Source organism: Oncorhynchus masou, chromosome 3 (assembly GCF_036934945.1).
Source record: "Oncorhynchus masou masou isolate Uvic2021 chromosome 3, UVic_Omas_1.1, whole genome shotgun sequence".
Taxonomy (NCBI): Eukaryota; Metazoa; Chordata; class Actinopteri; order Salmoniformes; family Salmonidae; genus Oncorhynchus; species Oncorhynchus masou.
Window position 1 is genome coordinate 19,272,076 of NC_088214.1, and position 16,370 is coordinate 19,288,445.

A 16,370-nucleotide genomic window follows, 5' to 3' on the forward strand; every position below is an offset into this window, starting at 1 on the left:
GAAACAGGAAAACAACAGAGGGGAGGGGGGGGAGAAGAGATACGAGAGAGAGGAGAAAGGGCATTCTGAGGAGAAAAGCAAAGAATCAGGCTGCTACAGGCTTTCAGCTGAGCTACAACACCAAAGACCTCTTTCAGTACAATGTTTGATTGTTATAAAACAAAGTTTCAATTTTTAAAAGAAGCAACGTTGGTAATTCTGATGTTTTTGTTTTTCTGGTGTAAAGACGCCGAGATAGATGGGAGAGCAGCAGCTGGTGTGGCTGGTTGTAGATGGGGGATTAGGCAGAGACCTGCCTGAGACTCTAGTACAGGAGGATGCGCCTCTCGAAGGCCTTGACATGGGGGGTGGTGGGGGTGTAGAAGGCTCAGACTGAAGCCTGGGACTCTAGTACAGGAGGATGCACCTCTCGAAGGCCTTGACATGGGGGTGGTGGGGGTGTAGAAGGCTCAGACTGAAGCCTGGGACTCTAGTACAGGAGGATGCACCTCTCGATGGCCTTGACATGGGGGGTGGTGGGGGTGTAGAAGGCTCAGACTGAAGCCTGGGACTCTAGTACAGGAGGATGCACCTCTCGAAGGCCTTGACATGGGGGGTGGTGGGGGTGTAGAAGGCTCAGACTGAAGCCTGGGACTCTAGTACAGGAGGATGCACCTCTCGAAGGCCTTGACATGGGGGGTGGTGGGGGTGTAGAAGGCTCAGACTGAAGCCTGGGACTCTAGTACAGGAGGATGCACCTCTCGAAGGCCTTGACATGGGGGGTGGTGGGGGTGTAGAAGGCTCAGACTGAAGCCTGGGACTCTAGTACAGGAGGATGCACCTCTCGAAGGCCTTGACATGGGGGTGGTGGGGGTGTAGAAGGCTCAGACTGAAGCCTGGGACTCTAGTACAGGAGGATGCACCTCTCGAAGGCTTTGACATGGGGGGTGGTGGGGGTGTAGAAGGCTCAGACCGACGCCTGGGACTCTAGTACAGGAGGATGCACCTCTCAGAAGGCCTTACAGGAGGATGCACCTCTCGGAGGCCTCGACATGGGGGGTGGTGGGGGTGTAGAAGGCTCAGACTGAAGCCTGGGACTCTAGTACAGGAGGATGCACCTCTCGAAGGCCTTGACATTGGGGGTGGTGGGGGTGTAGAAGGCTCAGACCGACGCCTGGGACTCTAGTACAGGAGGATGCGCCTCTCGATGGCCTTGCGGCAGATGGGGCACTCGCTCATGCGGTCGCCACACAGCTGGCAGGTGCCGTGGCCACATATGAAGATCATGTTCTTCAGCCGGTCCAGGCACACCGGACACATGGTCTGGAGAGACACACAAAATAACACTTAGTACTCATCTTAGTGGAGTCATCCAAGTTCTGATATAAACACATTTTATTGGAGAAATGGTTGCTTTGAGACATGGCTATAGATTCCAAAATGGTCTACAGCCTGTCTTAGGGCAAGGAAAAGGTGTCTCATTTCCACACACTGTTATTAAACATTTTGTTTGTTTTTTTAAACCTGTTTTCGTGGTATCCAATTGGTAGTTATAGTCTTGTCTCATCGCTGAAACTCCCGTACAGACGACTCAGGAGAGGCGAAGGTCGAGAGCTGTGTGTCCCCTAAACACAAACCAACCAAGCCGCACTGCTTCTTGACACAATGCCCACTTAACCCGGAAGCCAGCCGCACCAATGTGTCGGAGGAAACACCGTACACCTGGCGACTGTGTCAGTGTGCACTGTGCCCAGCCCGCCACAGGAGTCACGAGTGCGCGATGGGAAAAGGACATCCCTGTCAGCCAAACCCTCCCCTAACCTGGACGACGCTGGGCCAAATTATGCGCCACCCCATGGGTCTCCCGGCTGTGACAGAGCCTGGATTCGAACCCAGAATTTCTAGTTCGGGAGGCCTTTATAAAAAATGTTATACATATTTTTACACTAGTGGTTGGAATGATACTGTGAAATTGCTAAAATTATGATAATGCCCTTTAAGTGTAAGAGCTGTTTGAAAATACTGCATTACATTCTGCCTGTTTTGGTGGGATGGAGTTCAGGCCTGCCTGGTGACATCACCATGCAGTACATTAGTTCATAGACCAATAAGCGAGAGAGTTCCAAATCTCTAGCAGATTTTCAGTTTTCCCCTCCCCACTCAGACCACTCCCAGATAGTCCTAATTATATTCTTGCTTGAGAAATTGCTCTTTGCTAACAAGCTATTTGTTTCTTTGTTTTCATTTTAAAAATGGTCAAAATCACAGTACATAATTGTTAACCAGAAATTATTTGATATTGAGATAAAATCAGCTGCATTGGACCTTTAATGTTTATTGATGTGTCTAGCACACACACACACAGTTAACGTTCATTATTACAATTAAACCATCTTTAGTACACACCACCATGTCGTCTTTAGTACACACCACCATGTCGTCTTTAGTACACACCACCATGTCGTCTTTAGTACACACCACCATGTCGTCTTTAGTACACACCACCATGTCGTCTTTAGTACACACCACCATGTCGTCTTTAGTACACACCACCATGTCGTCTTTAGTACACACCACCATGTCGTCTTTAGTACACACCACCATGTCGTCTTTAGTACACACCACCATGTCGTCTTTAGTACACACCACCATGTCGTCTTTAGTACACACCACCATGTCGTCTTTAGTACACACCACCATGTCGTCTTTAGTACACACCACCATGTCGTCTTTAGTACACACCACCATGTCGTCTTTAGTACACACCACCATGTCGTCTTTAGTACACACCACCATGTCGTCTTTAGTACACACCACCATGTCGTCTTTAGTACACACCACCATGTCGTCTTTAGTACACACCACCATGTCGTCTTTAGTACACACCACCATGTCGTCTTTAGTACACACCACCATGTCGTCTTTAGTACACACCACCATGTCGTCTTTAGTACACACCACCATGTCGTCTTTAGTACACACCACCATGTCGTCTTTAGTACACACCACCATGTCGTCTTTAGTACACACCACCATGTCGTCTTTAGTACACACCACCATGTCGTCTTTAGTACACACCACCATGTCGTCTTTAGTACACACCACCATGTCGTCTTTAGTACACACCACCATGTCGTCTTTAGTACACACCACCATGTCGTCTTTAGTACATACCACCATGCTTACCTGCTCCTTGATGTCCTGCAGTTGCTGCTGCAGTTTCTGAACGTCAGCGTTGACATTGGTGTTGTCTTTGTCTCTCTGCATGGCCGGGATGTTACCGCTGGCTGTAGAAGGGAAACGGGGAAAACACACACAACGTTGAGAAACGAACAAACATATGCAGGTTCTCAAACTAGTGGCCCCCGAGCCGATTTAATGCGAGCGAGAGCGAGATGCCTTCACTGTAAAGTCTACCTGTTGTATTCTGTGTATGTGATCAATAAAATTGGAATAGATTTTAATGACATGATGCTCTAAAGGCCAAACTAATCAAGCAATCATAAAGCCTTGTCTATGTGGGCTATTCTGGAAAGAGTTCTACACTTTAACCCAGTCCGTTTTTAACAAGCAGCAATTTCAGAGTAAGACATGTACTTCCTCAGACAGTATTTGGCTGAAATAGGTCTGAGGCCCTGTGCTTGAGGGCACAACCTTTCTGATTGGTGGAAATCAGTATCATTAAACATTTGTATGTGTGTGATTCTGTGTCTTGTGTTGAGGGGTGGGCGAAGGATCGTTGCAAATGGGGTTTCGGCAGCAGGTCATAGGCCAAGCAGGGCAGACAGCACTTGGGATTTTTGGTTTGGGGAGTTTTGAACCAGGGAAGAGGATGAGATACTTACACCAACTTAGTGCCAGATTGTTGGGCTGGAGCAGATCCAGCGAGCCCCCTGCCATTAGAGCTGAGTTAGAGTTACCTGCTGAGAATAACCAGTCACAGTGTTATAACAGGAGCCCCTGGTACAACTCCACAAGGCCTGAGGAGGAGTAGTCTACTCACTACTAAAGGCCTGGAGACAGAGGAGGGCATGGACAATAAGGTTATTAGATTTAAACACGTTAGGTGGGAGAGAGGAGTCTCTTCTAGGTAGAGTGAGCTGCAACCGCGTCCTTCAAAGTCAAAAATCATACACACTAAGTTGTACTACTAGAAGGAAAGGTACCAGGACAAAAGCTGTTTCGTCATCAGTACTCAGCAGGTAACATGACAACTCGTAGTGCTACCAGTGGGCTAGAAGAGTGGTCTAGGATGGCATCCCTCTCCAAATGTCCAGGGACATAAGGGAATGAGTGTGTGTGTGAGATTGAAATCATGTACTTTGTATTTGAAGAGATCTCTGTGTGTGTGTGTGTGTGCGCGTTTGTGTGTGTGTGTGTGTGTGTTTGAAATAATGTACTTTGTATTTGAAGAGATCTGTGTGTGTGTGTGTGTTTAAAATAATGTACTTTGTATTTGAAGAGATCTGTGTGTGTGTGTGTGTGTGTGTGTGTGTGTGTGTGTGTGTCTGTGTGTGTGTGTGTGTGTGTTTGAAATAATGTACTTTGTATTTGAAGAGATCTCTGTGTGTGTGTGTGTGAGAGTTTGTGTGGCAACACACAAAGATCTTTCGACGAGCAAATCTTTGGCAAATCATTATAAAATCAGTGAACTTACAACAGTTTCCCTTTTAACTCAACATAAAATAATAAGGAAAACAAACTAAAGGGAAGTGCAGTCATAAAGGTCAGATAATAACGTGATAAGAGTGTGTGCAACTTAAAGACAACACTAGCGATGGTAAACGTAAGCCTTAATACACACTCACACATTGAAATAACCAACACTGTACCGTCACTACTTAGCTAACAGATTGGATCGAGCAATGGACTGATGGCAATATTAAAATCAGTTGGCCAAATAGACTTTTAGGAGCCAGCTAAGGGAGAATTAATAGCCGGTTATGGAGGTCAATTTCTTTTAATAAAATTAGTGCATGCTGCTGAAATGTTATAACACTGATGGGATTGAATTGCATGTTATGATTAAAATACATTCTTGTCTGATTAAGTTACAGATCATGCATTATGCATTAATGACCTCAACTAGGGAGGTTTGTTTTCCAGTCTGGGAAAATGACACATTCAAATAACCCACACAAAACAATGACAACATTAACATTAAAATAATGCAGGAGCAAGACAGCTGTGAATCAACAAACCAACACAAACAAACAAAAACACAACAAGTTCATCATGGGGGAAACAACAAGATGGACAGTCATGACAACGAGAGAGAAAGGAGGATAAAAGGGAATTAAAAGGGAACGTGTGGAAGATTCACTCACTAAGGTCCTCATCATCATCATCATCATCATCATCATCATCAGCGGCATCACCCTCCATACCTTTCCCTCCACAACAAAGGACAAAGGGCGTGCGGCGTTCCACAACAGCCCGGCACTGTACGCACTTCTTCATGAGGCCGGCACAGTCTGTATGGAGGAAACACAAAGACAGAATGAAAGGTCAGTATGGCCCACTAGAACGCATCAAAGGTTCTGGAGAATTGTTGCGTTCTTGCAGCGAGGCAGGGTCTTCGGTAGGGCACACCGAAGCAAAACATTTTGCAACAGAGAGAGAGAAAAAGTGTTCAGTAGGCTACCTCCCCACTTCAAAACGGTTTCACCGTACGGGGAAGCAACCGTAGCTGGTTTAGTGTACTTACTTTCACAAGCGCACATGTGACCGCAGGGCTCGAAAAGCACGGCAGCCTTCTTGTCAGAACATACGACACACTCCTCGATCTGTATGGAGAGACAAACATCTGATGTCAGCGAAGGGAAAGAGAAGAGAAAGTCAGACCTCTAACTGGAGGATGACGTTACACCCAAAACCAATGCAAAGCATCCATTAATGTACTAACTAAGTCATTAGTAACTTACACAACTTGATACGTCGAGGCACCCCAACAGTTGGCCTAAATCACTCATTGACATCAAAGGGAGACTTGAGCGAAAAGGTGAGTGAAAAGCATTCAGATCAGAATACCGGACAAAGATTAGTCCTGTACTACAACGTTATTTCAATGGAGATTCACAAGTTTTCAGTCCAAGACCAAACCGTCCGTTAACGTTATTATTTAAACCAACGAGGCCGGGTTTGGTACAATACCTTGGTTCTGGACTGGACCTGGTCCTTGCAGATGAGACACTTCTTGACGCGGGGGGAGCAGAGAGAGCAGGTGGCGATGTGTCCGCACGGTCCGAACAGGGTGTCTCTCTTCATGTCAGAACACACCATACACTCCTCCAGGGTCTCACCGGTACTGTTCAGAGACGGGCTGCGAGAGCCCACCTGGCCACTGGAAGAGAGAAAGGGATAGAGAGACGGAGTTTGTGAGAAAGAAAAGACGACGGGACATATTAAAGGAAGATGGGGAGAAAACAAGTTGAAGCTCACCAGCTGTTTCATCTAAAAGAGTGTAAACCATGTCCTAGACCTGGGGTTTCTTACCTGATCTTCTCCTTGTGGCACTTGGCCAGGGCCTTACAGAGGCTGGGGTCGGGGCAGAGGTCCAGAGGGGACTGGCCCTTCTTGTTGCGCATGGTCAGGTCTGCTCCGTTAGCTGCCAGGAAGCAGGCGATGGACGCTGCACTCTTCTTCTCTGCTCCCTGGGTGCCCAGGCCCATGATCAGCTGGAGGACCAACACACACAGGAGTCAATAACACTGTCTCCCTTTCTCTTTCCCCCTCCCCCCAGCTCCACCAGACAGAGGAGCACAGAGCAGAATACAGTGTATTTGGGAGATATGCAGTGTGTTGGGTAGGGCTGGGCTATACATCAAATTAATTTGATTAGCGCAATGTTCCAAATGCCTGTATCGCAAGAATCGAGGTTGTTATTTTTTTCCTGTTTTTATGAGAGTTCTGTGTCTTTTTGGTCTCGTCTCCTTCTGTGCACCTTCCCACTCAGACACCAAGCCCCTCCCCCGTCCACTTACAACAAAAGACCAAAGATAACTGCTTGTTGTCAGGGAGGAAGAAGTTTAAACTCACCATTTGCATTGGAGGTGTGGTCCAACAGAATCGGTCACATGGACAACGAAATGCTTAGACATTTTACTGTAATAGACAATAACTTAACCTTTTAACGACCCCCTTTTATTGTCTCATCTCCCAAAATGTAGAACAGAGTAGACCCTACTAAAACCCGTATCAATTAACATGATTGTGGAAAATGGATGCTCAGTTTGTCACGCACGGCATTGCGGTAGCCACAGACTGATGTGCAAGCTGTCTAGTCTGTGTTTAATACATGTGCAATGAGCATTAAAAAAGGCACTTAAATAAGGAATTGGCAACTTGTTCTCATTCTGAGAAATAAGCATCTTCTCCAGGTAGGCCACGCGATTTCAATATGTAAAGGTGAACCGGCTGCTGTTCAAACAGTTGGAAACAGACAGGAAGAGACAGCACTCAAATGCTCAATCCCCTACAGTATTTTTGGAGGGATCTAGAGGTATGTGTTAGGTGTTTGTGGAGGGTTCTAGAGGTATATTAGTTGATTTAGGATGGTTTTACAGGTATATGTTAGGTGTATTCTGTACCGTATTTTTTGAGGGTTCCCAGGGCTCCACCTTGCTGACGTCTTGCATGTCCTGCAGCTGGCGGAGCTGGGACAGCGTGTGGTGACGCAGCGCCTCGTGGAGAGGAGTGTCCCCATCCTTGTCCTGCACGTCCAGCTTTGCCTCTGCTCGCACCAGCAGCTGGAGACAGACAGGCAGAGAGGCAGACAGGCACACACAGACACAGAGCATTCCAAATTAACATGGTAATCATTTAAAACGAGCATTTATTTACATAACAGTCCAGTACATAAAAAAAAAAGATCATCATCCAAATAAGTCTAGCATGTCATCACAGCTAGAGATCCTGCATATTGACTGTGTTCCTGCACCACTGAAGCTGCACTTCCAAACCACACCAAAAGATGGCGACGTAACAACTGTTGTCTTCATCTTCTCACCAGCCGTTAGTGCACTGTCAGGAGTGACAGACAGATGGGGAGATAACTGCAGATAGCATCTTCAGGTAGCTGTAGGAGAGAGGAAGTGAGGAGAGGAGACTGACCCTGACTATCTGTGTGTGCTGTCTCTCCACAGCCAGGTGCAGGGCTGTCTGCTGGTTTACGTTCTGGATGTCCAGGCTGGCACTGCCCTGAGAGGAGGAAAGCGAGGGAACAGATAGAAAAGACAGACGGCGTTGGCATTCAAAAAGACCTGTTTGAACTCTGCAGTAGGCTATAACACATTCCTTCTGCAATGTACCATCTCGTGTATTTTGACAACATTTCTGGAATGTTACAATAACATCTCTCACGCCATTGAAGTACAGCAGCCTCATTAGCCCAATTCCAGCAGTTGCTTGGTGGGATGCTACTTACTACACGCTGGTCCTGTTAGATAGAGGTCTGCACCAATACTGTCTCAGATAGGCCGAGCATGATCCTGAGGAAGCAGGTTATAGGCTAACAGTGCTTGTGCACCACTAGGAACCCAAAGGATAATATGGATTCAATAAACAATGAAAGCAGTTATTGCTACCCTATACAGGCACAAACCTATACAGCATTATACAATTAAGAATAAGGCCAGCACTTACTGTGTGCGTGCGAGCCAAGATGGAGACACTAGGGCTGCTATGGACCATCAGCATGAAACCAGGGGTGTCAGTGGTTAGGTTAATGCTAGCGCGTCCTACCTGGTGAACCAGCAGCTCGGCCACCTCTACGTGGTTGTTGAGTGCCGCCAGGTGCAGGGCGGTGTAACCGTCATCTTTCTTCTCATCTACGATCCAGGGCCGCGGCAGCTTGGCCAGCAGCACACGCATGGCACTGCTCAGAGAGGGAGGAAGAGAGGGACAGAGGGATGACTGGAAGGTGACTGCAGGTGCATGACAACAGGAATCTATGATGGAAGGAAGGTCATGGCGCAATCAATTAATCATTATTGGATTTGAGGAGGGATGCACCACACATGGCAGCTGAGCCCCTATCTAGTGCACTAAGTTTGACTAGACTCCTTTAGTCAAGGTCAGAATCTATTTTATATGATATAACATCCATCTCAATGCATATCTAAAACTCCAATTGCAAGGCATCACTACACTGAGGACAGATACAGAATGGTGCTGAAACAGCACATTTATTCTGACACGTAAATGACTCGCATACTAAATAAACCAAGGGATGGGCTGGTAGCATAACCCGGAGTAGTAGGTCAATGATACAAGCGTTGTGCAATTTTAGAAACCCAGTTAAAAGAAGCAGCACAAAAGCCCCAGTTATGGAGACAAACTGGTAATAACACCACAGGTCGCTGCATTCAGTCAGCTCTCATGAACTGTGTGATATTGTTTAAACAGGGTTGTTTAAGAGTGCTGTGATGCGAGGCAGCAGCGACTGGTTGTGTTCCTGTTTGAAGGTCATTTGGAGGCTACATGCCTTATAGAGAGATGGCTGCTGCATAGGAAACTGCATGGTATGAGAAGAACGCAAGGAGTACAGTGTCTGACTCTGGACTAGAATAAAACCAATTGACAATCTGCACAGCACTTGCAAAGGACAACTGACTGACTATGATGCCACACCAAAATGGGAGGGAGAGCATGGGAGAGAGAACAATTATCATGTAAACTACCCCCTATAGTACATGGGCAGACCGTATTTGAACGTGGGAGGAGGAGAAAGATGGGTAGAGAGGTAAATGGCAGGAGAGCGAGAAAGAGAAAAAAGAGCAAGATAAAAAGAGCGAGAGAGCAGAAAAGAGAAAGGGCGAGAAAGAGAGAGCGAGAGACTGAAAGAGAGCACAAGAGAAAGAAAGAGAGTGGTAGAAGGAGAGAGAGGGGGATAGGAGGAGGAAAACATGCATTCAACAACCTCCCTGCTGAGCAGACTTGGTCTTCCATCCTGTCCCATCATGGCAACATCCTCAGCTAGCCAACACTCAGCCATTATCTCTGTCTCCTCTCCCCCAGCCCAGCCCTGGGTAAGCAGCCTGGGATAGGAGGTGAACAGCCCCTGAGCAGACCAGTGGGTCTCATCCCAACACACACACTGCATGTAGTGAGGCAACACTGTAACCTACCTACTACACAGTCAACCAGGTCACTTTTGTAAAAAAAATACTAAAAACGGCAATATGTATGTTAATGTCTTCTGACTTTCTGTGGGGAGACTTAGCCGGCACAATGTAATGGCGTAGCCGTAGGGTGCATCTTTGAACTGCGACAGAAAAGCAGCAGCCAATTTCACAAGGGTTTGGACACTGCTGAAGAGCTCTGGCAAGGCACTGGAGCGAGCACACACGAGCACACAGGAAAAGAGTGCAGTAGTTGCTAGGTAGATGTTAGGCACTTATACACATGTAGTAGTGAAAAAAAAACACTCTGCAGTACTGGCAAGCTGCAGCTCTCTGGAGAACTGGCTAGCTGCAGCTCTCTGGAGAACTGGCTAGCTGCAGCTCTCTGGAGTACTGGCTAGCTGCAGCTCTCTGGAGAACTGGCTAGCTGCAGCTCTCTGGAGCTGCAGCTCTCTGGAGAACTGGCTAGCTGCAGCTCTCTGGAGAACTGGCTAGCTGCAGCTCTCTGGAGTACTGGCTAGCTGCAGCTCTCTGGAGAGCTAGCTGCAGCTCTCTGGAGAACTGGCTAGCTGCAGCTCTCTGGAGAACTGGAGCTGCAGCTGCAGCTCTCTGGAGAGTACTGGCTAGCTGCAGCTCTCTGGAGAGCTCTCTGGAGAACTGGCTAGCTGCAGCTCTCTGGAGTACTGGCTAGCTGCAGCTCTCTGGAGAACTGGCTAGCTGCAGCTCTCTGGAGTACTGGCTAGCTGCAGCTCTCTGGAGTACTGGCTAGCTGCAGCTCTCTGGAGTACTGGCTAGCAGCAGCTCTCTGGAGAACTGGCTAGCTGCAACTCTCTGGAGAACTGGCTAGCTGCAACTCTCTGGAGTACTGGCTAGCTGCAACTCTCTGGAGTACTGGCTAGCTGTGTGATAAACCCAGTCTCTCTCTCCCTCTGTCCTTAGAGTAATAACATACCCTCCTAGATGTACAGAGCTGGGGCTAGCTGCAGTACTACTACTACAGTGCTGCAGTATACACTGAACCCCAGTCTCTCTTTCACCACACAGAACCACTGGATCGAGAAACACCCTCAACAGACAACCTAGCCAATGACAGCCCTGCTTGCGTCCCCAGTCCTGAGTCCCCTATAGTGACTCGGGACTGATAGACTGGCGCCCTCTGCTGTTTCCTAGGTGATACTCCGGCGCTGTGCCGGTTGGGATGGAGAGAGGAGAGCCTCTCCAGTAAGAAGAAATCTGAACATAGAGATGGATAGAGGACGCACTTGAACACTGCATGGGCAGCACCATTGAGAGCTTTCAAGGAAGCCATCAAGGCAAAGAAAGGTGTTCTCTCTTTCTGACTAAATTGACATGCTCCATGCCACGCTGGGTGAAATGGGCGGACATTAATATTAATGCCCCAGCCACACGGCCTGCCTGGCAGGCACTGCTGCAATGCAGTTAGCTATTTGACAGAAATGTACAATGAAGAAAAGGGGAAAACGAAAGAAGAAAATACTTTTTCCTGTCTGTGTGCGAGTGGATTTTTACTGCAAGAAAGGGGATCTGTGGGAAAGTGGGGAGGGGGTGAAGGCATAGGGGGAGAGAGTGGGGATGGGCAGGTCAGGCTCCAGCCCTTAAGTAGTAACAGGTAATAAACTTGACATGGGCATTAAAACCAGGGAGGCTTGGCGAGAGATTCTGGGGCAAGAGGAGGAAGAGGGAGAGAGAGCAAGTTACAACGATGAGGGAACTGGAGAAATAAAAAAATGGGAGCTCCTCTTGTTACGATTGGTGTTAAAGCTTGCAGGTCGCTAGAGAGTGCCTCAATGCAGAAGGAAGGGCACATAGCGGAGGAAGGAGAACAGGTGGAGAGATGGATCAGAAGAGAAAGAGAGAGAAAGAGGGAGGAAGAGAGGAAGTGAAGACGGAGACGTGATGAACTGGGTCACCCTGAGAGAGATGCCAGGAGTCCCTCAGGAGCACTCCACCAGGGCCTGCTGTCTTGGGCTGCAGTTTGTCCTTGACCAGGAACCTGTATACTATGTGTTTGGGGAAGGGTCGACAGGGCCCTTCTGCTGCCCCGGCCTAGCTGACAGCCATCTGTGTGGTGGTCAGTACCTGGTACCAACCATTCAACGGGAGGGCGGGGGGACAATAACTTCACTAGGACAAAGCTAAATATGAAGTGTCCCATAATGTTTCACTGACAACATTTCTTCCACATTTGAGCATATTTTGGGCTGTCGATATTTGGGAAAGTAAACAGACAATTTGCCATTTCCAACATGTCTGTCGTGAGTTTTTTTCTGTGACAGGCATGCCATTTCACTGAATAAAAATGATTAGAAGGAAACATGGCTAATGACTACAATCAATGTGGACTGTACTAGTCATGTAGTATTTGTGATGCATGGAGGAGGTGTAGCCAAGCCCTATCAGAACGCCTGTCTCAGATGAGGCTTCCTCAGAAGAAACATGGCTGAGTCAAACTCATCAGGACAGGGCAACAGGATCAATCTTTGAAATAATGACCCGTTCCCAACCAATCATTCCAAAAGCCACCAGGCCAGACTCCTAATGCACTGATTACTGATGACTGTTTTAGCCCTACCGTGGAAGGCCAGTCTGTTTTAGCCCTACCGTGGAAGGCCAGTCTGTTTTAGCCCTACCGTGGAAGGCCAGTCTGTTTTAGCCCTACCGTGGAAGGCCAGTCTGTTTTAGCCCTACCGTGGTAGGCCAGTCTGTTTTAGCCCTACCGTGGAAGGCCAGTCTGTTTTAGCCCTACCGTGGTAGGCCAGTCTGTTTTAGCCCTACCGTCTGGAAGGCCAGTCTGTTTTAGCCCTACCGTGGAAGGCCAGTCTGTTTTAGCCCTGGAACAGTCTGTTTTAGCCCTACCGTGGTAGGCCAGTCTGTTTTAGCCCTACCGTGGTAGGCCAGTCTGTTTTAGCCCTACCGTGGAAGGCCAGTCTGTTTTAGCCCTACCGTGGTAGGCCAGTCTGTTTTAGCCCTACCGTGGTAGGCCAGTCTGTTTTAGCCCTACCGTGGAAGGCCAGTCTGTTTTAGCCCTACCGTGGAAGGCCAGTCTGTTTTAGCCCTACCGTGGAAGGCCAGTCTGTTTTAGCCCTACCGTGGAAGGCCAGTCTGTTTTAGCCCTACCGTGGAAGGCCAGTCTGTTTTAGCCCTACCGTGGAAGGCCAGTCTGTTTTAGCCTTGCCATGGAATTGGCATTCCAAGTCAATTGAAATAGAATGGCACTCAGACTGGGGGGGTGACAGTGTTCAGTGACAGCTAAGCCAGAGGATGTAAATATATGATGATGTAGCCTAAATAAGTAAATAGAGCCCCACATATTGGTTTTGGCTATCAAAAGGGGGATGGATGCGCCCACTGACCGAGTCCCACCATTAAGATGGACCAGAGAAGGGGTATTCAACTCTTACCCTACGAGGTCCAGAGCCATCTGCTTTTCTGTTCTATCTGACCATTAATTGTGCCCACCTGGTCTCCCAGGTCTAAAGCAGTGCCTAATAAAAAGGGGGAAAATGAAAGTACTTTTTTTTTTTAAGCAGTAGTCTTTGAGGTCCAGATTTTAATTTTAGGGGCCAAGAAGGTTGGGCACATCCCAATGAGGACTGACAGGGTAAATAAACCATTGGAGGGTAAAGAAGCACATCAGATGAACCAGGCTCCAGCTCCATATTAAAGCCTTTGATTAGGCTGTCGTGGATGGAATATTTCTCCCTGAAATGTGACCTTCGCTGCCTTTGTCTAACAGGGTAGGCTGTTTGTGCGCGTTTTCATTAACCAAGATGGGAAGAAAGTGACTTGACAGAAGCATTTATATTATGTTTTGGTTAGATAATAAATCACAATGCATATAGCGTGCAGTTGTTTGTGGTGACATTTTTAACGCAGGTGCATTTTTAAAGCAATCTAGCCGGCCATGTCTGGTTTTGTTCATCTGTGAAGTAGGCATACTAATGCCTCGTTTTGAATTAGCCTAAATTATCCCTAAATCACCTTGCATTGTGGAACGTCCTGACACATAGGGATTTATGAAGACACAGGCAGACAGTGATAGTGCTGAATGGCACATTAATGTCCCATTGGTTCTAGATGACCCAATTATTTGCCCACAATGCTCCTCTTCCCCTTGCACATTACTCTCTTCAGCGCCTTGAAAAAAACGAATTATCATCTTACCAACTCATCTCATTCACTAGCCACGACAGCCGTAATACACGCCCTGCCACGACAGCCGTAATACACGCCCTGCCACGACAGCCGTAATACACGCCCTGCCACGACAGCCGTAATACACGCCCTGCCACGACAGCCGTAATACACGCCCTGCCACGACAGCCGTAATACACGCCCTGCCACGACAGCCGTAATACACGCCCTGCCACGACAGCCGTAATACACGCCCTGCCACGACAGCCGTAATACACACCCTGCCACGACAGCCGTAATACACGCCCTGCCACGACAGCCGTAATACACGCCCTGCCACGACAGCCCAGCCACGACAGCCGTAATACACACCCAGCCACGACAGCCGTAATACACGCCCTGCCACGACAGCCGTAATACACGCCCTGCCACGACAGCCGTAATACACACCCAGCCATGACAGCCGTAATACACACCCAGCCACGACAGCCGTAATACACCCACACTCCCAACCCCCCGGTGCACATTAAGGTTTTTGCCCAGGCACTACACGCTGATTAAAATAACCAACTCATCATCAAGCTTTGAGTATTTGAATCAGCTGTGTAGTGCTAGGGCAAAAAACAAAAACAACGTACACCCAGGGGAGGCCCCAGGACCGAGTTTGGGAACCCTGCTCTGGCTGAAGGAGGAATACAGAAAAGATGAAGAGGGGAAATATAAGGGCGTGTATGTCGATGACAACACAACGTCAAGACTTGTACCGCAACATGCATTCACTACTCTGTCCCTGCCTAGTGATATGACTGCGCTTTCTTTCACCACAAGCCTTACCATCATGACTGATTGATTTCCTGACCTTTCTCACCACAATATCCATGACTCTGTGCATCAAACATGGCATGAACAACATATACAGTACAAGATAAAAACCTACTCTTGCCTGTGGGGATTTTTCATGCTATTGTCTCACACCGAGGTAAAGAAGCCAGGCTTCGAGAGGGATTGTTGGGGGTTAGCAGAGCAGAACAGAGTGGTGATTGAGAATTCAGCTGCTCGAAGCGAGGGCCTTCGATCGACGGCCAGGTAGACCAGGCAGCCTCCCGCCTCCCTGCCTGCTACACTGTCACCATATGGGGAGAGCATCAGACACCAATGATCTACAGCATGCTTGTAAATCTACCTCTCTAAATCACCGACCGCTGGGTGCCTCGGCCCCAGGCCACACACACACCGTTCACACTCCAACAGATGTCGGAGTTTAGTCTGTAGTAGATGAGCTATAGGGGTACCTGTTACACTACACCATAATAAACCAACACCTTTAAACCAATAACATAGGTCAACCCTTCATCAGAGTCCATACTGAAGTAAAGTGCAGTAACTGTAGGAAGAAGCTCCTAACAAGAGATTAAGAGGCTGCTGCAGTATTGCGGGGATGGATAAGGTCTACTCACCCTCTTACCTACTACAAATACACAGGGAAGGAAGATACACGGGTGGAAGACAGCCCATTTAGCATAGTAAAATGAATCCATTGTTTGCAGAGGAATGATGGGGAGTAAAGGGCTGTGTATCAGCCATCATCTCCCCCCTAAGCTCTGAAACAAAGGGGCCACATGGCCCAGAGCAGTAGAATGTATATGGGTGTAGTATAATGGCTTAGTTGTGACTTAAGGGAGCGGGATCGTTTAAATGTACATTGTTGTAAAGACAAGAGAGCCCATATAAGCAAGATGAAACAATTCCAACTGTAGCCGACCAGATCCATGTGGTGTGGAGATAAAAAACGACTACAACATGTTTCTCATGTTTTCCAATGTATCCAAACCACAGGCCAAATAATGGACTTTTTGTTGTTAGATTAGTTCTGTATAAAAAGTTTTCCTTATTCATGTTTCTTATTTATATTTGAGTCATTTAGCAGACTCTTATCCAGAGTGACTTACAGTTAAGTGCATTCATATTAAGATAACTAGTGGAGACAACCACATATCACAATCCTATAAGTACACGTTTCCTCAAAGTGTATCAGGAAAGTTTTCAATGGTGTGGAGGCTACATGTGTCCCAATATAATAAGATGGGCCTTAGATGGGGAGACTGTGCCCTACTT

General features: G+C 47.6%; 1 protein-coding gene across 5 annotated transcripts in view; it reads right to left on the reverse strand.

The window, feature by feature from the left end:
* Window positions 1-1,009: 1,009 nt before the first annotated feature.
* LOC135512244 (E3 ubiquitin-protein ligase mib1-like) overlaps window positions 1,010-16,370 on the reverse strand; it is a 79,494-nt gene continuing 64,133 nt past the window's right edge. For 2 of the 5 annotated variants that reach the window (XM_064934080.1, XM_064934063.1), the window contains 10 exons: window positions 8,722-8,854; window positions 8,092-8,178; window positions 7,569-7,727; window positions 6,475-6,656; window positions 6,133-6,322; window positions 5,687-5,765; window positions 5,307-5,453; window positions 3,825-3,902; window positions 3,166-3,266; window positions 1,010-1,302 (listed from right to left, as the gene is read on the reverse strand). In XM_064934080.1, coding sequence (XP_064790152.1) covers window positions 1,162-1,302; window positions 3,166-3,266; window positions 3,825-3,902; window positions 5,307-5,453; window positions 5,687-5,765; window positions 6,133-6,322; window positions 6,475-6,656; window positions 7,569-7,727; window positions 8,092-8,178; window positions 8,722-8,854 — 1,297 coding nt within the window. In that variant the 3' untranslated portion in view covers window positions 1,010-1,161. The remainder of the gene's footprint in view (window positions 1,303-3,165; window positions 3,267-3,824; window positions 3,903-5,306; window positions 5,454-5,686; window positions 5,766-6,132; window positions 6,323-6,474; window positions 6,657-7,568; window positions 7,728-8,091; window positions 8,179-8,721; window positions 8,855-16,370) is intronic. The other 3 variants (XM_064934099.1, XM_064934089.1, XM_064934071.1) reach the window with 3 other exon arrangements.